At 42.4% G+C, this 26,400-nt stretch overlaps 2 protein-coding genes and 1 long non-coding RNA gene across 3 annotated transcripts in view; 2 read left to right on the top strand and 1 right to left on the bottom strand.

Moving 5' to 3' along the window:
• The window catches only part of LOC145454231 (uncharacterized), a 63,591-nt gene extending 60,527 nt beyond the window's left edge, over nt 1-3,064 (top strand). The window contains exons 17-19 of the mRNA XM_080332235.1: nt 655-885; nt 2,547-2,780; nt 2,879-3,064. Coding sequence (XP_080188361.1) covers nt 655-885; nt 2,547-2,780; nt 2,879-2,931 — 518 coding nt within the window. The 3' untranslated portion in view covers nt 2,932-3,064. The remainder of the gene's footprint in view (nt 1-654; nt 886-2,546; nt 2,781-2,878) is intronic.
• A 919-nt stretch (nt 3,065-3,983) lies between these two features.
• Nucleotides 3,984-26,400, top strand: part of LOC145454741 (uncharacterized) — a 55,498-nt gene continuing 33,081 nt past the window's right edge. The window contains exon 1 of the long non-coding RNA XR_013920211.1: nt 3,984-4,508. This is a non-coding gene — a long non-coding RNA (uncharacterized LOC145454741). The remainder of the gene's footprint in view (nt 4,509-26,400) is intronic.
• Nucleotides 6,130-26,400, bottom strand: part of LOC145454230 (uncharacterized) — a 66,859-nt gene continuing 46,588 nt past the window's right edge. Inside the window, exons 48-75 of the mRNA XM_080332234.1 lie at nt 25,976-26,136; nt 25,800-25,917; nt 25,277-25,394; nt 24,621-24,729; nt 24,319-24,559; nt 24,037-24,255; nt 23,574-23,827; nt 23,363-23,482; nt 22,919-23,037; nt 22,326-22,450; nt 22,048-22,259; nt 20,880-21,029; nt 19,547-19,753; nt 18,935-19,142; nt 17,111-17,396; nt 16,901-17,040; nt 16,738-16,837; nt 16,018-16,175; nt 15,227-15,448; nt 14,425-14,568; nt 13,713-14,291; nt 10,991-13,167; nt 10,525-10,622; nt 10,351-10,452; nt 9,514-10,045; nt 8,660-8,765; nt 8,075-8,369; nt 6,130-6,538 (exon numbers count right to left, since the gene is read on the bottom strand). Of these exons, the coding sequence (XP_080188360.1) occupies nt 6,430-6,538; nt 8,075-8,369; nt 8,660-8,765; nt 9,514-10,045; nt 10,351-10,452; nt 10,525-10,622; nt 10,991-13,167; nt 13,713-14,291; nt 14,425-14,568; nt 15,227-15,448; nt 16,018-16,175; nt 16,738-16,837; nt 16,901-17,040; nt 17,111-17,396; nt 18,935-19,142; nt 19,547-19,753; nt 20,880-21,029; nt 22,048-22,259; nt 22,326-22,450; nt 22,919-23,037; nt 23,363-23,482; nt 23,574-23,827; nt 24,037-24,255; nt 24,319-24,559; nt 24,621-24,729; nt 25,277-25,394; nt 25,800-25,917; nt 25,976-26,136 (7,409 nt within the window). The 3' untranslated portion in view covers nt 6,130-6,429. The remainder of the gene's footprint in view (nt 6,539-8,074; nt 8,370-8,659; nt 8,766-9,513; nt 10,046-10,350; nt 10,453-10,524; nt 10,623-10,990; nt 13,168-13,712; nt 14,292-14,424; nt 14,569-15,226; nt 15,449-16,017; nt 16,176-16,737; nt 16,838-16,900; nt 17,041-17,110; nt 17,397-18,934; nt 19,143-19,546; nt 19,754-20,879; nt 21,030-22,047; nt 22,260-22,325; nt 22,451-22,918; nt 23,038-23,362; nt 23,483-23,573; nt 23,828-24,036; nt 24,256-24,318; nt 24,560-24,620; nt 24,730-25,276; nt 25,395-25,799; nt 25,918-25,975; nt 26,137-26,400) is intronic.

Here is a 26,400-nt window from a genome sequence, read left to right as displayed (position 1 = left end):
AAAGGGAAATTTCAAAAGAATTTTTCTTAATCTGTATCAATAGGATTGAAACCTCACCCCAGAATTCAACTGTGGGGCCACACATGTTGCGATCATACCCATACGCGTTAACATTAAATTTGCGACCATATATCATCATTGTCGAAATGGATTTTCGACACTCGTTTATATCAATTATATTGTAGGCGGGGATTATCTAGACAATACCGCGTATTTCTAGCTAATTATTACATATATTATGGTATGTTACTTTAAGAAAAGTCGACTTGTTGTTGTTTATCACTAGCCCATAGTTAATTTTCTTCACAATACATATGACGGTTGCATGATAATTGAGCTAAATTCGGACTTAAAGTTGACGGTACAGAAGGGGTTCGCGAAGACAAAAAGATTAAGAACCACTGCTCTAGGTCATTGTGATGTAAGTTGCCTGTTAGACTAGATGAGCACGATACGTCATGAATTCAACATTTAATGCTAAATTCAGGACTCGAGTGTGAAGCCCAGGCGTTTTGTGGCGATATCAGCATAATCTGTAAGAGTTGGCGATGTCCACATGCGTACAGTCGCGCTAGCCAAGTGTATATTAGTCAGGTTATACTTGTGCTATATAATATATAGTATATTGCTGAGTTTTGCTATACTGCTTCACAGAAAAAGCGAGATGCAGAGTGCCCAAATGCCCAGGCCTCATCGTATCGCCCGAAAAAGAAATATACGAATCAGGAGACAGTATCGATATTACGTGCGAAGACGGTTACGACCTTCACGGACCTGAAACGGCGGTCTGCGGATATGACGAAACGCAGGATCTCATAAACTACATCAACCGAATGCATGGTCTCGGATCATTTCAGCCCAAACTAAAACGGGATACGTGCAGCAGTAAGTATAGGTATTCCTGCACCAAAATTCAGTATTAACGACTTCAATCCAAACATTATACTGGATATTGGAATTCATACGGGTATAGAAAAGTTTATAGTACCAAGAGATACTGTTTACCACTGTAACAACACCATATAAAGCAGGGGTCACCAACACGCGGCCCGCGGGCCGCATGCGGCCCGCGAGGTCAGATTTTGCGGCCTGCGACCTGATTTGAAATTTCTGAAGAACGCTTAGTAAAGCATTTTGAAATGGTGAAATTGATTTCAGTTTAAACATATTGTTGTTGTTATTCCTGTGCCCAATGTCACTATTCCTCACTAGCTGATACGGCTTCGGCGATGGTAATATCATTCCATGGGGGAAAATTTGCTGATATGAATTGGCATATTGCCTTGACGTGCGATCGTCGACCACTGCCCAAACCAAGACGCTTAGAAAACGACTACGGACCCCCAAAAGACCAAGCTTTACGAGGAGATAGTTTTCTAGCAAGTAGGCCTACCGTGTCTATAGCTAACCAGCATATCGATTCTTTAGTCCAGCGGTGGCGAATCTGCGGTAGTAGAAGGAAAATTATGCGCCTGTCGACACTTATTTTGAATAGGATGTGTTGGCGGCCGTCAATATTCAAATTGAATTTACCAACCGATTCCCTAATTATTGAGAAGTTTTAAGTATTCTTGAAATTTTCTTCGCGCTATGCGCGATTCAATGCGAGTTGACTTTCGATATTTGTATAGTAGCGTCCTTTGTAATCGGAGCCCCACAGTATAGATGCGAACTGCAGAGGAAAATGATGCGCCCCATAAATAAATACCAATTTGTAATCGTGTTCTACTCACCACAACGGAAATTTGTTTCTGGTAGTCCTACGTTTGGGCGAATCCAATATCTTCCCACTATATCGACAATCCTGATGAGATGTCGAGAAACAACAGCATGCAACAACGGGTCTAATAACAATTGGCCAACCCAAAGATGCAGCACAGCATTTTAATAAGTTCCCTAAATTTTCGAAAACGCCCCCTGCATCAATTCCACCAATGAATATGATCACATGGGCTGAGAAAGGATAAATATTCGATAGTAATATGTGATACGATACTAATACTAATGACGAAATTCACTCAAGAATATGAAAATGTTTTCGCGCCACGCGCGACTACAATACGGATCCTGGTTATTCATAACATGGCTACTCACGATTTACCCGCCGTCCATGTTAGCATTGTACTGACGTATAATAGTTATCAAACCGTGTCTGTTATACAGCGTTGCCTATTTTTATCTCGATGTTGAATTCATGCGGCCCGCTGCCTCGACGAATTCTGAAAAGTGGCCCGCGACCCATTTTGAGTTGGCGACCCCTGATATAAAGCAAGGGACGAACCGTTGTAGAAATTGAATAGCCATGGGGAAAACATCTGCATGAATATTTCGCTTAAAGGAAAAGATATGCCGCCTCTATAGAGAATGGGTTTGCATGAGGTTGCATTTTCTTGACCATATAATCCCTGAAACGTAGCCTATATACAGGAGTCCGCACAGGCATATATATGTATAGGGACTATAAGAGAGACAGCGCATCAAAACCTTGGGAGTAGCAAACTATGCAATACAATTGCTCATGATCGTTGTTTTTCTTTATCATTTAGAGAGACTGCAATGTAAAGCGATTTCCGACCAGGTGGGACTCATAGTTGACAATCCAAAGGACGCCTATGATGTGGGAGAAAAAGTTAAGTTACGTTGCGAAGAGGGATACCAGCTTGTAGACACCAGCACCGTCGAATGCATACTTCGTAGCTACTTGGTGAGAGGGCCGCGAGGATTGGTCCGTCGAAAGGTTTTACATTTCTCGCCGCGCGGAACTGACGGATATTGCGAAGGTGATTAGTTCTGTAACGTTTTGGTGTTGTCACGTTGATGGCACAATTCGAAAGGACATGGTCACTGGTTAGTGGTTACCCTTTTCGATCGTTTTTAGAAATCGCCCGAGACGAGCAGATATCTGGAGATAACACAGACGACGTTCTGTAGTTTACAACGCCGGACACGCCTGTATAACTTTGGAACCGACCGAACTATACCGAACCATGCTTTCTTTTCCATTTTTACTTGTGTATTCAGGTTGTGCTCATGTTCAATATGAATATAACATTCTCTGCATAATAATCCCGAGTCGTCATGTGTGGTTGTAGCTCGGCGCCAAATCTTTGTGCTGCAGGCCCATTGAAATCAACGTTCTCTTTTGCACACATTGATTAGTGGGAGAACATGCCAAAGTGACAATTGGATTTGATTTTCAACAGCGACGTGCAATTTGCGGGATTGACGGTTTCGTTACGGCGCCGCATATACATGCTCCGAATTGTGCTCAATATCGTTATTTTGCTTCTCTGGGCCAGAGCCGGTTCATCTGTCTGACATATACGACAACGAATTATTTCATCGTGATACGCGGATATTCAACATGCTCATTCAATATTCGCACTCACTTCACTATAACCTAACCGATATGGGCAATTTCTGGCGCGGCATTACCAGAGAGATCAGCGGATTGAGAAATCTGATTTGCATCAACTTAGGTCATCATGACATCCAGGTAACTCTAAAGTTGTCCTACCAAGTAGGCTACCTGTGAAAGTAGGTGGATCAATAGCATTTCCGTAGACGGATGCCTATCAGGAACTGCAAACCAGTACACTGCTACCATTCCACTTTGAACGTAGTGAAGTACTTTGATACATTGAAATTGGTAAAGCACTAGTCTAAAAACGAATCCACTACAGAAACGGTATTTGGAAAGCATGCCCCTAGTTTTGAGATTCAAAAATGACTTTTTTCTCAAATCGTACTGGCTACTTGATAATATTGAAAATTTTCTGTCCACCCCATGAAAGTGTTAAGCTATCTATAGAAACGATCCTCACCAAATTTGGTTCAATTCCAACCATTGGAAGCGGAGTTATTGCCGTCGAAAAATTTTGATTTAAATAAAATAGTATTTACGGTGGGCGACACTATAATAAATAATTAAAGAATCGGTCACCGTAATTAGACGATTCGTGACTGAAATTTGTGAGTTAGACATTGGACACGACCTTTATAAGAATTACTCGGACTCGGGCAGACTCGACGGCCAAATGAAAATGACCCGAATGGGCACAGAGTCACGGGAATAGTAATAGATCAGAAGGTCGCAGCTTGGTATTTCGCTTACTAAGCAAGTGGTTATGACAACCATTTGCAATCTACTAGTTACTTCTTTGGTCGCTAAACCATGTTAAGGCCACTTAAATGTATTGAGAGCCGTAGTGGTACGCTCCAACGATGTAACGACAATGGGTTGCTCGGCGTTCCGAAATTTCTTCACCTATGACCAGGCCTGTTTATTTTTGGATTTCTCCAAAAATAACAAAAATAGCTTATTTTTGGATGTTTTCAAATTTTATTTTTGGAGAATCTCCAAAAATAAGAATTGAAGGTGTTCTGAGCCCGATTACTACTGAAAAAATCCACCAAAAGTATGTTATTATCATGTATTCAAGTCCTCCAACACATAGATATCATCAGTGATCTTGATCTAACTTTCCAATACATTCTTCACAAATTTAGTCTTTGGCCTGGAGGATGCCTTCTAAAGAATATTAATCACTGCGAGACGCCCCCCCCCTTGATTTTCGAGATATCGGCCTCGAACGTAGCAATTGTGGGAAACATCTAGGTTAGGGGTCCAAAAATCGAGGAATGTCTAACTCTTCAAACTTTCCAATCTTCCAAGCCTTTGCTCCTGAAAAGCGCTCGTCAGTAATGCGCTTGAAACCTCTGATCCTCCACGAAGTTGCGTGCCTCATTGAACTTGACATCCCAACACCCTCTGACCAGAAAACCTTCCTTGTGGCGGTCCTCGTCCCAGTCCTCACCTGGACACAGGCGTTCGACCAGGCGCATGAGCTCCTGCTGCTCCATGATCAGAACATCAAGACCATGAAGCTTCGTGACGGCGGTGCTCAGCTGTGTGCGAGCGTGACCATGCGATCGAGAACGATCAGATGGATCCACCACAGCAGCGAACTTGCACACGTCGGACTGTTTTCGTCCATAACATCAAGGAATTTGGTACGGTTTCCAGTCAACCAAGAGGCCACCCTCTTCATTGACAATAAACGAGCGTCAACAAACTTGGGTCACACGCTTTCCATCTACTCTGGATCAAGTTGTGTTGCCGTCTGAAGCATCAGCAGATGAGTCCCGTCATCGTGTGGACGAAGTGATTGCGACAGAGGTGGCTGTATATGATTTCTCCGTTCCCTTTGCCTCACTCAAGCTGCCTTCCCGTCTTCTCTACGTGTCGCACTGTGAAACTTATAGCAGTACAAAGGCGGAGGGGCGGGCAGGCAGACAGGCAAGGTCAGCAGAAACGTGAAGTGGATTGAGTGGAAGTAGTTTTAGCGTTTCGGTGACCCCTTCCCTCACATAGGTGCCGTTTTGTGTGTTTTATGAGTTTTCTGATCGTTTACATCGCTCTGACTTGTATATTTCACTGAAAAACATCATCCAAAAATTCTTATTTTTGGATGTTTTCAAATCTTATTTTTGGAGAATCTCCAAAAATAAAACCCAACATCCAAAAATAAACAGGCCTGCCTATGACACATTCAATAATGTATTTATATTATTATTTTTCTGCTCTAATATTCGAAGGTAATAGACCATGAGCTTGATAACCCACTTATCAGCAGTATACCAGAATCCTGGATTGAGCTACACTTCTAAACCCCAAAATGCTGTGATATCAGATCAATCTTTATTATCAACCTGTTGAATTCACAATATTTATAGTAGCTACAAAATTATAACGTGATAACTTTTATGATGACATTATATATGTTTCCACTCAGATGGCGTCTATATCTTATAATTAATATATATCAAGAACAACAACACTTTTATTCAAATAGTTATGAATGTGATGATTTTTTTCATGCCAGACCTAAATTAATACAGGAGTAAATCACATTTTCCAGATGTGTGACGAATGTCAGCCTGCTTTATCGGCTCACTTTCAATAGGACAATTTCCCGTCCACTAAGGCCTACTTGGGAAGACATGGAATACCCTTGATGCTGCGGCCCGCGGCGTCATCAAAAACTGGAAAATTGGCCCGCGAGAACATTTGAGTTTGAGACCTCTGCACTACAGCGTTCAACTCTCAGATACCGACTCGAAGCCAAATTTTCAAGACCATTTGTAATGAAAAGGCAAGCATCGAGACACTCCCATTGAACTGAATTCACAAAAATATAAACTAAGACCTGCATTCTCATCTGTTAGAAAAAGCAACAGCAACAGTTCCAGACAACCGAACAAAAGCACGACTCATAATTACAGCGGTTAGTGTGAGAAGTCCATGCAAAAAGAGTAGGATAAACGTCTTAAAAATGACTAAAATCTGCGGCTGACAAACAGTCACTGCATGCACTGCGAAGCTTCTTCGGCAATCGCTTACGGCGAACACAAATCCGGGATCACGTTTCAGCTGACTCCGTACTGCGATACGACAATCGTTCGTTCCTCGTCATAGGAACGCGCGGTGCCAATACTTATGCGGCGCGTGTCTTCACAAGGCACTGTACCCGGAATGCTAGAAGAAAACATTCACAGTTGAAGAATTTTCCTACGTGTAATTTAGAAACCGGTCAACCCGTGACGTAAAGACCTAAGTACAAGAGCTGGTCAGTAACGTGGTACATCTGCGATTTCGGAGTACCGCTAGCTCGACTTTGAAGCAGAATATTTTACTCTGCACCAGGGCTGCAATGACTCGAGTGGCCATTTTCTGATAACACGACTTGACTCAGTCATTTTCTTAAAATACGGAAATTACTTGACTCGACCTGGACTCGATTCATTGCGCATGTATCGGGCCAAGTCATATGACTCGGGTCTCAGATGGCCAAGACCGACATTTCATGGTAATTGTGAAGAAGAGTAATGTAACCACACTGTTGGCATTTCGTCTGTTGGTACTGGTACTTGAAAAGGCGACCAGAAACTGTTAAAAGTGAAGAAAATTAGTACATTTTAAATGCGAATCATTCGATATCACCAAACAGAGTTATAAAAAGTGGGTTTAACTAGGCTTTAACTCGAAACCGAGCCGTCAATGCAATGACTTGGACTCGGACTGGAGTCATAATACCATGACTCGGACTTGACTCGGTGGTGAACTAAAAATGACTCGACTTGACTCGAGTCAAAGATATAAAAGTGAGATTGACTTGTGACTTGGAGCCATGTGACTTGGTTACAACACTGCTCTGCACTTGAAAAGATATTCCTCAAGCAGAATGTATGGTTCTGTGAGAGATCTGAATCATTGCTATTCGTGGGATCTTCGCAACAACCAAGCGGTATCACGATGAATATCTAGCACTTCAGCATCGTCCGTATAATTCTGGCACTATGAACCATTTCATTCTGATCTAGTCGCGAAGAAAGTGTCCTTCAACCACCGAACTAGTCGCTGACAATGTTTAGAAAATTCTATTATATCTAGTTGTTATATTTTGGCAGATTCAACGTCAACATTGACCAACTATGACCAGATCATATGATATATGCATGCATATCACCGGTCACTGGAGGTCACAGCCATCAATGCTACTCACGCAGACGTAGAAGTAACACCGTACATTTCTACTGGATTTTAAGTAAGGATTCCAAAAAGGCTTTTCAAAACCACTACAAGTCGATATAGAAAAATGAAAGATTTGAAAAGTACATTCGGTCGAGAGGTGACAATTTTTCGAAATCAACTTCAAAATTTTCTGCTAACTATTGACTATATAGTTAAAAATCTGCATTAGCCTACTTATTTCGCGCTGTTCTTATGACGTCTTCACATATAAAAGTGACGCAGGCCAATCCCAAAGCTAATTTTAAAAATGGAAGGTGCAAAAAGTAAGTAGTTTTGTCCAAAACAAATGTTCAAGAAGGTGTGAACTAGTCACCAAACATAATCAAATGAGTACTTCGTCCAAGTATAGGCAAAACCTATACGTGAATTAGAAGTATACATCGTCACTATCCAAACCCACGACCGACAAAAATCTATGCCTAAAGGCTTAACTATAGTCTGCTCGTACAGTCCATCATAACCATTGCTGTATATAATTACCAGAATGTTTCCGATTCGTCGTGGCCTTCGAACGCTATATTCCTGCGGCCTTGTGACACCGCCCGCGTCGCGCGCGAGGCCGACTCATCCCGGCTTTCCCGCGTCAACTCGATCGTTCGAACGTGGTTCGGATGGAGCGACTGCAGTAGAGACCTCAGCTTCGTGGTGGACGCCACAGATTTGGCGACGGACGACGACGCTTCCGAATCGGCAGCGTTACGCGCGCGTTTACGCGCGACTTTGGGGATGTCCCGGACGTTGATTGCAGTCGTCCGCGAGCGTCGCAACGGATGGGCTGGAATATTAAGAGTTCATAAATATCATATGATATATGCAGATGTGGTCAAAGTAGCCAGTGATGAAATAGAAGTAGAAGTAATGCCGCAAATTTTTACTCAACTACAAGTAGTAGCAGGCATTTCAAAACACATCGACACTCCCCATGAAAGTACAAAATGGAAGGTCTGAGAAGTAGATTTGTCAGGTTGTTTCCAAAAGTCGACTTAGGAGTTAATCAGAGGTGGCCGCTTCCGAAAGTTCATGGCGCATCTTCACCATTAACACAAAATGACTATCGCGGTTTACCTTTGCGTTCAGGCTCGCGCGGCGGCTCTCCCGGCTTGAAGTAATTTTTTATTGAAGATATCCGCCTCCAGAGTCTCTGCGTGAACGTGTCCGCGGTGTCGGGCGTCTGAGGGGAATGAAATTGTAAAGTATCGAAACTATGATAGCCGTTGAGAACAGGAAATATAATTTTTATAGTCGAATATATATTGTCACTCACTATATCATCGACTCAAATCATTGCAACTATAACTCGATTGGGATACGAATACTTGAATCAGTGTGTCCGCTTCTAGTCCTATGCCAGCATCATCGCCATGGGGTCGCACGACTAGACTTAGTCAACAAGATAATTCTAGTTGTCAAATAGAATGCCGGCAATCTAATTATGATTTAATTTGTAAAATGTTTCTATCCTCTTATTTTCATTCTATTCCAATTTCTGTTTTCCCCGAAAATGACACAGGAGAACTCTAGTGCGAAACGAGCCAAGCTCGGTGTACAGATATTTGCCATTCCCAAATGCCAATGAGACTGAACTCTAATTGGGTTGAACTGGGCCTGATTTCCGTTGTATTTCGTTATAATCCGGAATTTTGGCGACTGCAGGAATACTGATTCTCATCTAATTTATATATAACTGTGTAGCTATAATTCTAATTTGGATGTAATTTGGAAAAGCTGGAAAATTTATAGTTGTCCAACTATTTACGAAACAGCATATTGCACTGTACACAGCAATAAAGCGACGAAAACTGAAATATAATGTGTGAGCAGCTGATATCCCTAGATTAGATATACTGCATCAATTCATATGCCACACATTTCGTTTAACATTACATACGCAAATAATACGCAGTCATAATCTCACTTACCTCACACGAGTACTCGCTCGATCTCGGAGGCGCTTCCGATATCCTCACCGTCTTATCGCTGGACCGCGCGCTACCAGTAGCAGCAGATACCTGCCTGGACAGTATATTGTGATTGTGCTTCGCCAAATTGCGAGTAGTCAACGGCGGCACAGGCGTGCCGCTGTGGCCGAAGCTAGACAGCGACACCGCGCTCACTACAGAAGTCCTATCCAATACATCGTCGTCCGATATCCATCCGTAGCGTAGCGCGGGAATCTCGGAGTCACGTGTTTCACGTGACGGGCGTTTGGCGGGAAACTCTTTGGCTTTTCTGTCTCGAGATGGGATGACGCGCATTGGATTTTCTTCGCTGATTCTCAGTGTCTTTTTATCGCTAGCCGAAAACCCGGGAGTGCTGTCTCTGCTGCCGCAGGATATCCCGCTGTCTGTCTTCCCTCTGGAGTGTAGAGATGATTTTCTTGCCACGGAAAACGACGACGTGGACCGCGATTTCGGTTGCTGCTTTTTCAGAGGCGGTACCTCGTCCTTTGCGCTGAATAGAGATAATCGCGCGTCACACTACGATCGGGAATTGAATTCTTGAATTCAATAAATTGTAGATGATTAGGAATCGCGTAAATCTGGATAATATTAGCAAGAAATCATGTTAATAGATGGCACGTATCACAGGATAAATACATGGTTAAAAATGGTGTCTGTGCCATAATTGCACAAATGGCAGAACAGTGGCTTCCGAACTTCCTTATCACCTTTCCCGGGATAGAATGGGTCAATCATTGAATAGTAAAAACAGTATGACACATAAGCGATGCAGGTAATGCGGAAATAAGGCCATACTTGATTGTCGACTGGTAGTCATCGTCATGGTCGCCATCTGACGTTTGCTCTTCGCTACTTGAATGACCAGTGGCTTCGGATATTTCTCCAGTCCTGCATTCACTGCAACACACGGAAGCAAATCGCGTTGTGGGTAATGCCTACTCTACTTCATCAGGAAACGGAAATATTTACCTTTGCTTTGCTTCTGTGTTATCAATTACTTCCTCTTCATCCGTATGATCAGCGAGCGCCGAGGCTCTGATATACAGTTCATTCAGCTGATCGTGCACCTGAAAGCAGCATACACTTACTATAATCTACCATTGATCCGATTATATGAAAGTGTTCGATATAGAGAAGCCTAAAACGAGCTAAACAGGATACAATATGTACCTGTACTTTACACAAAGTGAAGCTGCCTTTAAAATGTTACTTCGTTTTCACAACTGGAAAGTCCATGTATTCTATCGATAGATCCCCTATATTTGGATTTGGCACTACCACCATCAGATGGGACTCATACATTACAACAACAGACGACGTAATATATGTTGAAATGGCTATCTTCGATGCCTCGTCAGCCATTTTCCGTTATATAGTCACGAAAGACTTGGAATAAGAACTGCAAGGGTGCAAGAACACTTCAAACAGTTCATACCTCTGACAGCCACACTTCAGACGGTAGACTGTATTTGCTTTTCTTCTCCACATCCAAATCGTTCTTTTCCTCTTCTGAAACTTCTCGTGCGAGCGAAGCCTTTTGCTCGAGACTCGACGAAGTGTAGCCGAGTTTTTTCTTTTCCCTCCGGTTCAACGAATTCGCTTTGAATCCGAGAGACGAGAAATCCGGGTACTGGTTAGCGAACCTGCTGTCATTCTGAAACGGCAGCACGCTCAGGCAGCAGTAGAAAACGTACTGCATGCGTTTCCGCAAATACGTAAACACATCTTTGGCAGGAATAGCGCTTTCCCTGTTTTCTTTAGAATCGTCTTTTGCTTGCTTTTCTCTATGCGTACCCCGGAACACAGCCAGTAGAAATGCTTTCAGCAGCAATCGGAAAGTAACGAATATCACAACGAAGAAAAATAGCGTAACCAGCGTCCCGTATTTCGCCCGTATCATCGAAAACTTCACGTTGCTCTTGACAGGCGCCAAGCCAAGCGTGACGCACTGCAACACCACGGTCATTAGCGATTTCACGAAAGAGCTGAAGTCGTACTGTTCCATAAACGCCAGGTAAGTGCAGAACGATATCACGATCACGGTGGTCCAGAAGATCAAAAACAGCACGAATATCTGACCGATTCCTTTCGTCCACTGTGACGAAAGCCGAGAAAGATTCGGAAAGTTATGATAAGTCTTCAAGTTCACTAAGACTTTCACGAGGACGAGGAAATTCAAGAGACCGCACACAGAAGACAGCTGCGTGGTGTTCGCTAGTATGTCCCGAAACGGAAATTCCGTGTCACCGCCCACAAACGGCGCTTCGTACCCGTACAGACCGGGGATGATCTCGTCGATAATGCGCCGCCTTCGATACGACAATCCAAAGAAAGTCACGCACAGCGCGAAACACATAAAATCGAGCACAAGAATTATGACAGCTCCTCTGTAATACGGATTGTGTTCTTCATTTCTATCTGCGCGACGTGTTTTCCCAGCTTGATGCGTAGACGAGTGCGCTAGTGACAACGCGGAGTGGAATACACAGTATACGATCCAGCATAGCAACAGCATTTGACTCAAATAGAATGCGTTGTAATTGGCGGGAGAACTGTATTTCGGACTGAAAGTGAACGCCACGCTACGCACGCTGTTGCTGATAAAAGCCTCGGACGACGGGGTGGCGTCTCCGTTCGTCATTTCCGCCGAAGTAACGACATGTGAATACAAATGAATGGAAGGATTGTACAAGACAGCCTCGAACTTTGCAGAAAACACCGCGTCCCTACGGAGCAATTCGTACATGACTTGCTTTCCTCGCAGTAAACCGCCTGAAGAAAACCGAATTGTATGCTCAGCCTCGTCTATCCGTATATGACGATGCGAATTGGATATTTCCGAGTCTTCCCGCAACAGAGCTTGTACTTCCCGAATACCAGCCGCGCCTTGCGATCCTTCCTCCCAGACATCAGAACGGTTGATGATCGTCTTGATGTTCTGTGGCAAGAAACGCAAATAGCACTCGTCTTTACTGCATAGTTTTACAGTCAAACGCGCGTTTCCTGCCAATAAAAAGCGATCAGCAGTCCGCTGATAGCTGTGCGATTTCGCGTTTCGCGATCTCTCGTTTTGCGAATCCTCGTTTTCAGATCTCTCGTTTTGAGAGGCGTCAGTCAGTAGCAAGTCAGACGGATTGACAAATATGTTTTTCTCATCTGAAACACCGCCTAGATCCGAGCATACGACGCTGCCAAACCATTTGACCCAGTCGTGCTTCGTTTTGACAACGTCCAACGTAATAGGGTTTGTTTTAGGACTATCTGCATGTCTGTTTTCCCGAGTCGGGAAGCTGTGGGTGTCTTTCAGCCACGTTTTAGTTGCGGTGGATTCTAGGATAAGATCGTTGTATCTTTGGCTTAGCGCGACGGCTAGTATAACGCCGTTCAATAACAGGAAAAAGGTCAGAGACCACTCCTTCACGGCTTTGTTAACGTTGCGGGCTTTGCGCGCTTTTTCGGTCCGAGCAGTTTCGATTTTAGGCGGCCGCACGTGACGGAGATACCGGGATCGTTCTCGGTCGGCTATTTGCCGCGCCATTCGAACGTCTTCCACGAGGGTCTCGTCCGCTAAGGACGAACCGACGTCCTTCGTCGGGTAGTACGTTGTTGAATCTGGGAATGCAAAGAAATGAAGTTAACATCGATAAGACCTTGACACCATTTGAACTGTGGCAGTGTGGACATCCGCATCGCAGCGGAATTAAAAATCCAAGCACCTTTTCTTCAAATCAAGTCAAGTTGTTCGTTTGATCGACTCTCCTTCAGACACTGCAACCCAATTCTTGCAGTATCGTGAATTGATAAAACTTTGATAAAATGATCTCGATACGAACCGACATCAATATTACGTGTCGTGATTTTTAATTGGAATCTGAGTTAGAGCCGTGCAATGATATCAAATTTCTAAAACACTCTTGATGTTTCACTTACCACTGGATGAATTCCGGGAGGTGTTTCGAGTTATGCAATCATGCCATGTTATTTTTACACGACACAGACCGACCGTGACAAGACAACAATATATACAACATAATAACACTAGGCCTATGCTATAAATGGTAGAATGAGATCTATGCATCGACAGAAGGACAAGTAATGCTAGTGTTAGCTGGGATGGATTAAGGATAAAACCGAAAGAAAATACTTTCCCTCCTAACCTATATAGAAGTCCACGGAGTCTTTGGTCAAAGCAGAAGTGTGATTCCGGCAGAAGACATTGTCCAACAAGTTCCAAACGCGATCAGTCGAAAACCTCCACAGCACCGCATCGTACGCAGACTTGACGACAGCAAATACGACTATCAACACTCCCTCCCACACTGCCACAAGCCCGAAGAACGACAACACAACTGTCTCGAACCACGGTTTGAGATCATGCGAATCAATCAGCGAGCCGCCCCATAATGAGAAAACCGCTCCTGTAACAACCGCGATCGCGTAATATATCCACGCGATTTTACGCGACTTGCGCGGCAGCAGCGCGCTATAATCGCGCGGGATCGGCTCTAGCTTCTCGCACGGCACGATTTCAGGAGGGATGATCTGCAGGTGCGAGCCGTACGACGAGTACATCCCCTCCATCTGCTCGTACTGTTCCGCCAGTATCGACCCGCTCTGTAGCATCGATTCCAGTTCTTTCTGTAGCCGCGCCGACACAGTGAAAACCTCTTCGCTGTCGCGTTTCGGCGCCGGGAAATGCTTCTCGCTGTCGTATGACCGAATTTCTCCTGCGTTATCTAAGATCAAATAAAGCTTCAGTCGCGCAAGATAAATTAGTCGAAAGCGGATGATGGCTACTGCTGCCGGTCATGGCCAACAAAAATACTGGCATGTACAATTTGCCCTTCAACAAATCAGCGATGATCTCACCAATCTTTTGTATCGACGCGTCTTTATTTGAAACGTTGCGAGTTCTCTTAAGGGGTGATCGCATACAACGAGCTATTTCTTCGTCGATGGAACTTGTACTTTCTTTCCACTTGGCGATGCTACCATCGTGGTGCATATTCCAATCTGAACACAGAAAGGATCACTATCAGTCGTATTAAGTGGGGTGATAACCAGTTAAAATATAGACTAGAACGCGGGCATAAGTAGATGCGGTCAGCGTGCAGTAATCCTTGGTACTCAAGTAGAAATAAGGCCGAAGAAGTAGCGTATTACAAGACAAGGTAAAACTACTTCAACTGAACGTAGAAAAGGAACTAGTGCTAAGTACTCTGGTATGTAGTTTTAAAAGGTACCGTAGATATTTTTAGGGGCTCGCTTACTTTTAGCCGAGTAGGCTACATTCGAAATTGAGATGCAAGATGCATTTTCACGACTGATGAACGATGACTAACGACACTGCAACAGATGCTATATCTGAATCTGAACATATAGTCAGTTACGGTGACGTATTGGATATTTCGCACTGCTGCCATTAAAATTTCACTTGTTAAAGTGACGCACACATACCCTGAAGCTACTATATACTTTACAGGATCCAAAGTGCAAACAGCGAGTAAAGTTGCCTGCAAAGCTGTGTATGTAGTCTAAAACATAACCAGTAGAGCAGGGGTTCTTGAACTGGGGTTCGTGATCAAAAAAGTTTAAGAAACCTTACGCTAGAGTAAGTATAGTAGTAGGCCAAGCCTACATGAGCATTCCGAAGAAGTAGAAGTAACATGTTAGCGACCACCTCTGGCTATATATGAGGAAAGGTATATATTCAACTTGCCTTTATCAATACATTTACTGGAACCTGCACAGTTCGACGTATTCCCGTCCGACTTCGACACCAGCCAATCGGACACCGTGTCTGCAACACTGGGGATATTGTAATCGTCGTCGGTAAAGTCGCAGCCCATGGAGGGCAGAATCGCGGTGTTAGAGCAGGTAGGCATTTCATCGGCTGTAAAGACAGGAATATAACAGGTAATGTTACGAGTATCGTGTGTCGGAATTGGACTCTTGAATCCCAGTATCGTATGAAATTTAATAAGATTGACACGAATAGTAAACCTTTTATGATTACCCTGCTACAGATTGCTGGTATTATAAAATTAAATAATTGTTACATGTCTTATATGTTCCATCGTTCAGCTACCTTATACTGCCGGATTCTTTGACTCGAAAAGTTTAGAAATAATAATACAAAATAGTCTGTCGCGAGTTACAACCGTACGGTTGAATAATTCACTCAAGGGCTGTTCCTTGGCGAGTACAATTTGGAAAGACTCGTACCAAAAAATTATGTGGAGCTCAAGCAGGACTACAATTGACTTCAAAACTCCATAAAAGGCTTGAGTATGCATATGGGCTATTTGATGCTCACTGCTCAGGTAATAAGAGTGGGACGTGAAAATGTAACATACCTAAGGTTGCCGAATCATATATCTTCGCGGAGCAACTTACAAGGTTTTCGACTGCCTGTTTAGCTCAGGATCGCAACCCAAAATAAATAAATTATTGTTATCAAACCTCTTCGAGATGAGTCATTCTTATCTTCCGACATCTTGCCAACGTCGATAGTCGACGCGTATCTCATGGGATAATAATCTCCCAAAAATCCGCTGCCGCGAATGGACTCCGTCGCGTCTTCGATCGTTACCGATATTTTGTCATCTTGCTTACTGAGCCTGGACAAAACACGAGACGGCATCAAGCTTTCCATATCTCTTCCGTATCAACGTTGCTAGTAAGTCAAAATTGGTCACTTTTTCTCACGTATAAAAAATACCAACGATTCTCGAATTGTCAAACAAACTACAACCACCACAGGGTGGTTTGTAAGGTCGTTATAGGAGTATTTGGTTGTATTAAGTAACCACGTACAATTATACGTTAATTAGCATTTTCCACTTGGATAAAAGGATTAAGCTGAGAAGATATGAAACGTAAACTTCACCTCAGTCATGTGTGTCGACATGAGCCATCACCATACAGTAATTATTAGATATAAATAAAAGAAATCTTCCCATTTTACACATTAAAATTGGGTTGGGATTGGGCTGGACGGCAAGTGAAATCCGAAGTGACTGCTTAGCACGGAAGACAGAACGATCGGCCCATCATATTTTGTCCGTATCAACGTTACTAGAAAGCAGAAATCGCTACCGAATTATCAAACAAAAGACAACGTGTGGTCTGAGAACCTTCTGCCAGTTTGGAGATATAAATGAATAAATCTTCAATACAAACCTGAAAATTAGCTGGGCTGGGAGGCAAATCAAAGCTGCAATGACGCCGATAACTAGACCATACACCATGTTCACAGCAGAAACGTAGGGAAGCTCCGCATCTGTAATTCAACAGTGGGTCAATTGCAACGTGTCACGACCAAGAGCCGAAAATAGAAAAGTACCGTGTGAAAATATATCCCACTCGATCCAAAACCGCGCTGTTGACAATCCACAAATTACAAATAACAACGAAATCAGATGGATGACTCTTTGCGGTCGCGACAAATTTCCGTAGCCAGGAGATGCGACAATAGAACTTATGCTAGGAGAAAGATAATAAATTCAATAAGCCAAGTACATATAGGAAATCGGACTGCATAAAAATGCCAAACCTGCTAAAATTGCATAGCAACGCGTTCAATTTAATCGCTATTTGCTGACGAAACGGTGGCTTTGCGGTTAGAGGCCGTAATTCCAACGATTGATTCCTTCCGCCCTTGCCAATTGCAATCCAATCGAAGCAGGCAAAATGGTATCTGCGATCATGCGTAACGTCCCGAAGTGTGACGTAGTCAATGCGCCAATCGGGACATTCTCCAGAGTGATCGTGCCACAAAGTAATTTTTTCTATAGTTCCTTTGATCTTCGGAAATGTGACGACAAATTTAGTGAGCGCACCTATAAAATATTGTTTTATCAGACAATATCTACCGCGAAAGTGTTCCTGATAACCCCAACCCTACACCCGTGTGATAATGGAGGTACAAATAATAAATCTAGAGGAATTAATATACATTTTTCGCTCATGGATGGACGTGGAAAATGTAAACATTAACTGAAGAAGGTAAAATTAAAGATCTCAAGCTTTCAGCATAGCAGATAGCTTACCGTTGTTTCTAGTAACAACCACTGGCGTAGCAGCATGCGCTGCCGCCCCTGGCTCTCGCTTAAAATGCCGCCCCCTAAGTAGACCCAGGGCCGTAACAGCACTTCGTCAGGCCCCCAAAACGTTGGTCTTGCCCCCCCCCATAGGGTGATAACCCGAACTTCTGGTGGACTTCGCCCCCCCCCATACCCCCTCACGATATTCGCTGTTTATCGCTACGTTTCTTCTACATTGTGTGTCCGTTCCTGAGTCAGCTTTACCCGCCTATTTATATCATTTATCATGATTGAACCGGTCAATATGACGGGGAATTGCATATATATTGCTATCAATTTGTATCCTCTCTCTGCTTAGGTAATCTGATTTACCGGTGAGCTGAGTGAGGTGTGTTTGAAAAGGGAGGACCCGTCAATAATAATTAAACATCTTCGGGCGGGCGGATCCGTTGGTATGACTTCGCGAAATAGCATTAGGCCTACGTAACGAATTCCTGTCTGCTATATAAAAATATAGACTCGCCCAAACGTACTAAACTATGAGATCACACTATTTCAAATTGTTATTTTTTCACTGACTTATAATTTTTCCGTGCGGGATGGTATCTGTCTTGTGAGGTTCAGATTACCAAGACAGGAACATTCGACGCCAGTCATTTAAGCGCCCATGGACAATTAAACCTACATGTATTTTGTATAGACCTATATGACGAAGTTTTCGGTCACATAATGGTCATGTTCATCCTATAGTTATCCAGGCCTTCCGAGCGCTCAAATTTAACAATACTGATCTTAATCGAAAGCTATAGTTGCCCTGATTCCGGAAATACAATTTAAATGCTGGTTTGAAAATCGGCATTTTTCCTAATAATCGCTCGATATAATTTCCATTATCATGGTCAATTGGTCATTGTGTTGTGTTGCGGAGCTCCGATTGTTAGGAACAATCGGCCTTGACGGCTATTTTGGAGTGGATCCATTGCCATGTTAACATATTCGGAATCAGCGCTACACTAGCTTTCGATTGAGACCAGTTTGATTAAATTTCAGCTCACGGGGCGCCAGCTATAGGACTACAAATTACGCTGCTTTTAGCCGGCTGTGTACAGTACACTGTGCAGCCTCATTTTGCCGCCCCCTTGGAGCCTGCCGCCCCTGGCGCAGAGCCAGAACCGCCAAGTGGCTGCTACGCCACTGGTAACAACATAGCTAAAAAATCATTTTGACTTTCCACATATACTACATTCGCATACTTAGCAACATAGATTTCTCAGAGTAATAAAAGTCTATATTATCTATATGAATGGCCAAAAAAAGAGGGAAAAGAAGTATACCAGTGATAAATAGTTCATCGTTGATTCCAGAGCAATCGTCGTCTTCCGCAAATCCGTTTTCATGCCTCGCCTCTCTCGCGGTGTGAGTTTTTGGAGTTATCAACTCCCGTGCCTCATATTGCCCTTCCGCCCCGTGCATTCGGATATACACATTCGAAGTTGTGCCGCTACCGGGCCAACAAGACGTCTGGATCCACAACTCGTAAATCTACAAATGCGAACAGAACGCGTCTAAGTATGGATGAGTTGAAATAAGGTTGTTTTGAGTAAGAAATAACGGAGACAAGTTCTGTCTTGTGTATCGGATTGTGAATTGTGTGTCTTGAACGGATAGAGAATATATAGTTTATGAAAAATTGATCCTAAGGAAGGTGGTGGTGTACGGTGGTCATTTGCATCTAAAAATAACTGTGATGCTACAAATGAAGTTGCAAATCTAGGTCGAGTTATTTATTATTTTTGCCATTTATAGACATCTGACATCCGTTGTATAAATACCAACTGAGCATTCCTTGAAAGTATACCATACTAATAAGTAAATAACCACTGACAGTATTGGAAGTCTCAGCAAAGTAAAGAGTACAATTTTATATACCATCGCAAATTCCTTACTTGTTTGTGCTCCTTCCTGTTGTCGTGCAGTATAACGGGCACCGCGTTCGACTTTTTGTCGGGACCGAAATACCACCGCAACCGCCTTCCGACGGCGTTGAATTTCGGACGAAACATGCGACTCATTTCGAGAAACGACTCGCGGCACCGGTAGCCGTGCGTCAGCCTGAGGTAAAATACCATTCCAAGCGAAATTGCTACCAACACCTGAAATAACAGTTAGTGTGATATTAGTCAGTATTTGCATCAGACCAGTTTGTATCAGAGGTGTAGCCTGGCGGGCGCAAAATGTTCTTGTTGACTCGTTGTTTTTACGGCAGCAGGTAACCAGGTAACCACGAGGCAAACTATTAGTCAAAAATAGAACTCAACAATCGGGTGCTTGCTTTGCAATCAATCATAATAAACAAAAGAACAATTTGATGAGTGCCAAATGTCTATATATTAGACAGCCTATCATACAATAAAAATATGTCTTACTCGAGTCCGACTCGAGTCACGATTTTCTGATGACTCGACTTGACTCGAGTCATTTTCTCAAAATACGGAAATGACTTGACTCGACTCGAGTCAATTTTTGTATTGACTCGACTTGGAGTCGTGTCATTGTGCATGACCCAAACCAAGTCATATGACTCCAGATTCAGACGGCCAAGTCCGACATTTCATACTAATTTCGAAGAATAGTAAAGTAACCACACTATTGGGATTTCATTTATTGGAACTGGTACCTGAAAATTTTACCAGAAACTGCTAAAAGTGAGGTAAATTAGTGTATTATAAATGCGAAATATTCGATATCACATAAAAGAGCTATAAAAGTGGGTTTACCAAAATATTAACAGGTAACTTTGCAGTCAACACAATGACTTGGACTCAAACTCGAGTCATAATACCGTGACTCGGACTTAGCCCTCTGCTCGCTGACTTGGACTCGGATTTGACTCGGTGGTGAATTGAAAATGACTCGACTTGACTCGAGTCAAAACTCTAAAAGTGAGATTGACTTGTGACTCGGGGCCTTGTGACTTGGTTACAACCCTGGTCTTACTAAATGACGATATAGCGGTGCATGCAGTACAAATCCAGATATATTGCAATGGATTTGTCAACGATCCTACTGATTTTTCAAGCGACTGTATCAATCATAAGGGTGACAATGTTTCAAAAACCACCCGCAATTCGAGTTGCAAGGCCCTACCAAATTTTCATCCGGGGTAAGCAGATAATAATTGGAATCATCACACTACAGATGCATAGACCCCATGGTTGATATTCTGGATACGATCCAGTTGGATCGACTGGTATGGGGAAAAGTGAATACTTGACTTACTGCAAATATTCCGAAAAGTCCGGTTTTGGCGATTCCTCTATTTGCGTTTGGATCGCTAGCTTGTACTGTAACTGGAACAAAGGAGGACGCAAATGTTGATAGATGGCTTGTGGAACAAAGAGTCTGAGTCGACGTTGATTCTTTCAATACCTGCAATAAGCAATTGCGAAATTCTTCAGTTAGCTTTGCAATCTCATTTATCCGGTTGACTGTAACCACAATTGGCTGAAATGACAGCATGCGAAACAATGAATAACGACATTAGAGTGTGAGACTTTATAACCCCCGCCAAAATCTACCCTTACTATGACCATAACCCTACCTTTTCCCTTACTTTATGTCAAATCTTCGAGTGACGCATGCTATTGTGTCGCATACTCAAGCTCATATGTCGATTGACCCCAATGACAATAAGGGAAACGTTCAAGACGCAATTGACTATAGTTATAGACACTCATATATGAGCCTAAAAGATAGGAGTCAGAATAATATTTCAATCGAACGCTTACCCATAATCAGAAAAGAACATGTGAATATGAGGCGTGCCCACGGAATATAAAAGGTAACAGAAGATAGCATACAAAGGATAAGCCATGAAAATAAATTGGCGTATACTGTATGGGAGCAGGTGAATCGATATGTCAGATCTAACTAACAACAGATATATTGTCCGTATATCGACAGCTACATCAGAATAGTTAGACACTCCTTAATAAATAACATAAAACTAGGGTCACCATATTTTAACATCCGAAAAAAAGGACATTTTTCACAAATCCGGTACCGGAGAAGAAAACTGGTAATTTTGAATAATTTTCGACCAATAGTATACTGCGTTGACTACAAAAAGTCATCTCCTTTTCAGGTTATTGAAACAAAGGACTGATCCTTTTGAAATGGGACATATGGTAAGTTACCATATGTCCCATTTCAAAAGGATCAGTCCTTTGTTTCAATACCATTGGTAACCCTACATGGAACACATCTATAGCATACAGCACTCGAGGACTGTACCGTCCATCGTTGAAGCTTACTAACGTTTACTCCCAAATACAGTTACATTAGTCAAAAAGTTCCACGGCCCATAAATTTGGCCATAACAACATATGTCAGCAAGTCACGCACGGGAAATTGACATGTCTCATTGTCAGTCAGAAAATAAGCTTACCGTAACACCATCCCGTCTCCAATCTGTCAACAGCTCATTCCAATAGTAACAGTCGGACCACCATATTCGTATCGAGTAACCCACGTAACGGTCGTCAAAGCGTCGTGACCTCGACGTGGCGGACTGCTCGTTCCAAAGCACGACTTCATAACTATTGTGCCCGTCCACGAAATCGGAGTCTGTCATTACGAATTTCGAAAGGACTCCACCAGCTGAAAATGTGGAATTGTAACTGAACCATCGTCTTTGTAATACAACAGATGAAGCCAACAATTTACCAGTGTGGGTATTTGAAGAAAGCACGCCTCTGGTCAATACTTGTTTTCGGATGACATCCTTTTTCCTCGGCGGCTTGGTACGTTGCTCCTTGGCTTTTGCGATTGCTATGCTTACCGGAAAGGACCTTCCAAAAAATTAGAATTCTAATAATTCACACAATAAACTAAATAAGTCGCATGCACCGATGTCTTCCCAATATGAAAACGAGTTTAAACGGAGGTTCGAAAGGCATATTCATTTCATAACATGCTTTTGCTAAAACACACAAACCGCGGTTTAAATACTCCAGTTCAAACGTTGCGATATTGCAATCGACTATGATGACTCCATTCCGCAAAATTCGTAATTGAGGTAATGAAAATGATAACGTTAAAATTTCCAGAATTGCATGAAGTTAATATAGCATGTGTAATTTACTATAGAAGCTGCATCTAAAGAATAGCCACATCTAGCACATTGTCACAGTTACCTAAATTTACTGGGTTCACCAAGATGTATATCAAAATGATGGAAATCCAATGGGTTCATTTTGCAGTATTGTATACAACACATAGCAATAACCTGCCTCGGCATGACTAGCTATTACCGTTACCTGTTTCCTGACGATTCCACAAACACTTCCACGTGCAGCGTCCTATTATGCAGACGACTGGCAGTGAATTTATTCGAAGTAACATAGTCCCTTGATAACAAACCGGTGGCGGGAAGAATCTACAATGAAAATGTTCGTCGGCGATTAGGACTAGCTAATCCCAGTCGATTAAAGCTGAACTAATTTTTTGCCTGAGAGAGAAGCAAAATTATATGTTCATCTAAATCTACCACCATCCAACTAGTGAAACAGACCCTGGAACCACAAATTTGGATGCGAATGCTTAAAACTAACGTCAATATTAAACAAAATGCACAGATTAACCTTAGATTTGAATCCAAATCAAAGGTACAGCAAAACTTATTACGCCACAAATCGATCATGCAATTGCTGGTATTCACATGTTTCTTTCCGAATACATTTTCAATAAAATATCAACGATACCATTTGAGAATCTCGAGGCGGTAGTGCCAACGTAATCGGCTCCGACAATTCCGAAACTGACATTTTCGATAGGTTTTCGTCGTGTAGCGTAACTGTAAGCTTTCGGTCATCCATTTTCAACTGAGAAATCACCAAGAAATATATATTTCAAATGAAACCAATTTGAGTCGTATCACCATTTGCAGTAAATTGCTAATTCAGTGATGCTTACCAAGTTATTTGTGGTCAAAAGAACATCGGGCATCGTCGATGCCAGAGCAAATATATCTGCTGTCCCCTTTGCTTTGAGAAAATGATTTCTGACGTTTTCTGGGAGGACTGCTCCTACATTCCATTTATACCACGATTTCATATGTGTCGCATCAGGCAGTTGCACAACTTCGTCCAACCGTTGCGCAATGAAACCGTATCCATCCACATTTGCATATAAAGGTCCAAGTACTTTCGGTCTGTATTTTACAAGAGCTGAAAAACAAGCACTTCGTGAAGTACAAGTAAGTACTTATGATTGGAATAATTGGATAAGTGCATATGATTGGAAAAGGAAGTGTCGTCGCTGTTACTTGAGCATGCAGTTAAAGTAGGTAAAAACCTTTTTGAGTACTCCGATAAAGTAAAAGTGAATCTACCGACCACCTCTGGTGCTAGACACAAGTCTCCAACGATGGACTTACTCAGCAGTAACTTGTCAAGCGATTCATGACTTCTCTTCTCCGCTTTCAGGAGACGTTGCACCAATTCGTATACCAAGTTGTGCTTTTCCGCATCGCCCGTCCCTTTTCGGGTTTGAGCCTGACTAACACTCTCCTTGCAAACGTGAGTCAGAAGCATTCTTGCTTTCATGAACAAAATTATTATCTCATCATCGCTTGACCCGCGCATTCTCCACGAAGCTGTTGGTGCAGAAGACTTTGTAAAATGTTACATATTCAAGCTGATCGCCTACCAACGCTTACGATTATCAGAGTTCTTCATCGATATAATCGCGTCCGCGTTCTTCGTGATAACATTGGAAGCCTTGAGGAAAGATTTTGTCGCGATCGAGTTCTTCCGCGACAATGCTCTTGTGACTGCGTCCATGATATAATCGACTTCCGCAATATTACGCGCACGAATGGTAGCCAACGCAGATATCACGTTTGAAATAGTCTGCCTTGCCATATTCACGGTAGACGAATTTTTGTTGATAAATTCGTCCTGCAAAGACGTCAAGTTCTAGGGTCGTGTCGATTTGTTTATTACGCGTGCCATTTCTCACTTTAGGCATGGTGTCGAGAATCACGTTGCAGAGCGCGATTATTCTCTCCGAGTCGCGAATCGCCACGAGCTTCTGCAGGCGACTGTCGCGCAAGGTTGATTTGTTATACCTGAAATATTATTTCCTTCCATCGCGTCACAAGCTAAACTTCATGATACTCAATACTGTATTCCACATAAACTTTTGAATTAGGAAACCAAGACTGCAAAATCATTAACTCAATTTTCGTTTTCATTCATACTATGTTAAATATTTTATCGGCAGTAGCACCACACAGAAGGAATTCCTTCTATATTGCAGGCAAACTACACTATACACGATTAGAACTCTCCTTAGAGTCAAAATAATTGATTTAACGATAATTATTTACAAGAATTCTTATCCAAATATACTTTTCCCAATGATAGTGAATGATATTTTGACCTATTACTTGAAAAGATAAATCACGTCGCTATGTCTCGACGACATATCGCTGGCCAACAAATTCGTTTCACGCTGATGAATTCAAGTCAGTGTGGCATGGTCAACTTGACCGAATAGAAGACCAAGTCCATATAGTCGCAATTTCATAATTTTTTCAGTAACGGTCAACATTTAAATCGAAGCATACATCACATACCAACATCGGTCTTAAATGTATCGCTATACAAACTTACGCATCCTCCAAGTACTCAAACTCTGTTGCTTCCGGAACAGGAGTCAGTCTATCGGGTAAAAAAGAACACACATCCGTGCTCGCACCGTCCGAGTTTTGAAGCGAAATGTGGATGAACGCTGTCAAGTAATATTTCAATCTTTCAAAAACATTGAGCAGTAGAATACAAGTCATTAGAACTTGTTTAATAGAAATACAAGTTGTTTAACAACATTACCACTCGAGTAAGTATATAGTAAGTATAGAGCAAGTACGCAAACGGTACTTGAGTACTCCGAGAGAGTTCGAGTACTTCGTTAATGATCTCTTCTGCAATGTTATCAGGGCAAGTTTGCATAATCGAAAAACAACTTGTACAGACGCATGGTGCCTTCGTCGAGTTAACGCTACACTGTAAAAAATAAACTGGTTGGGTAACATGTTTCGACCTGGTACCTCTTATTACAGGTCCGTCATGTAAAACCAGATGACAGGTTCAGTTCCACGTTTATTTTTTACAGTGTACTATTGTTCACCACTCTTACCGGGTTTATCGAAAGCTGGCAAATGGAATGTCATCTCATTATTAATGCCAGAGTAAATATGCCTTTTAGGTCCGTCCCTCTTCTCACTATATTTCACGTCGTAACGCATCATCTTGTTCTAAATAGTTCGCATCGAGTTTAGCGCATAATCTGTCGCTCACGCACATTTCACATACCCTGCTTATTACGTCGTTCTTGTTGTCGTTTTGTTGGTTTTTCCACGAGGCGCAATGCACCAAATAGTTCGTGATTCTGTATAGCACGCTACACATTCCGTAACTCGGACCACGCAATACTGAGAAGTAATACGATGCTTGTCCCAACAAAGACTGATCATCTGAAATGAAAATGTGATCATAATTTTAATGATGTTAGCATTTAATGTCCTGTAGTATAATTACTAATTAGTCAAACGGATGACCACTTATTTAAAATTATTCATGTTCTTATAGGGCAGGTGGAACATATAAGTTAATATTATTTTCATTGTTTTCCCAATGTGCGAGACTTATTGCAACAATCTTTGTAGTCGCCTAAAATTCTAGTAGCGTTTTATAAGCCGGTCCACTTTATATATTCTACTATCGGACATGGGGCGAGT

The sequence above is a fragment of the Botryllus schlosseri genome, chromosome 13 (assembly GCF_051294905.1).
Source record: "Botryllus schlosseri isolate E-star chromosome 13, Bs_hap1, whole genome shotgun sequence".
NCBI lineage: Eukaryota > Metazoa > Chordata > Ascidiacea > Stolidobranchia > Styelidae > Botryllus > Botryllus schlosseri.
The sequence above is the reverse complement of the archived record's forward strand: the minus strand, read 5'-3'. Positions and strand labels throughout refer to the sequence as shown.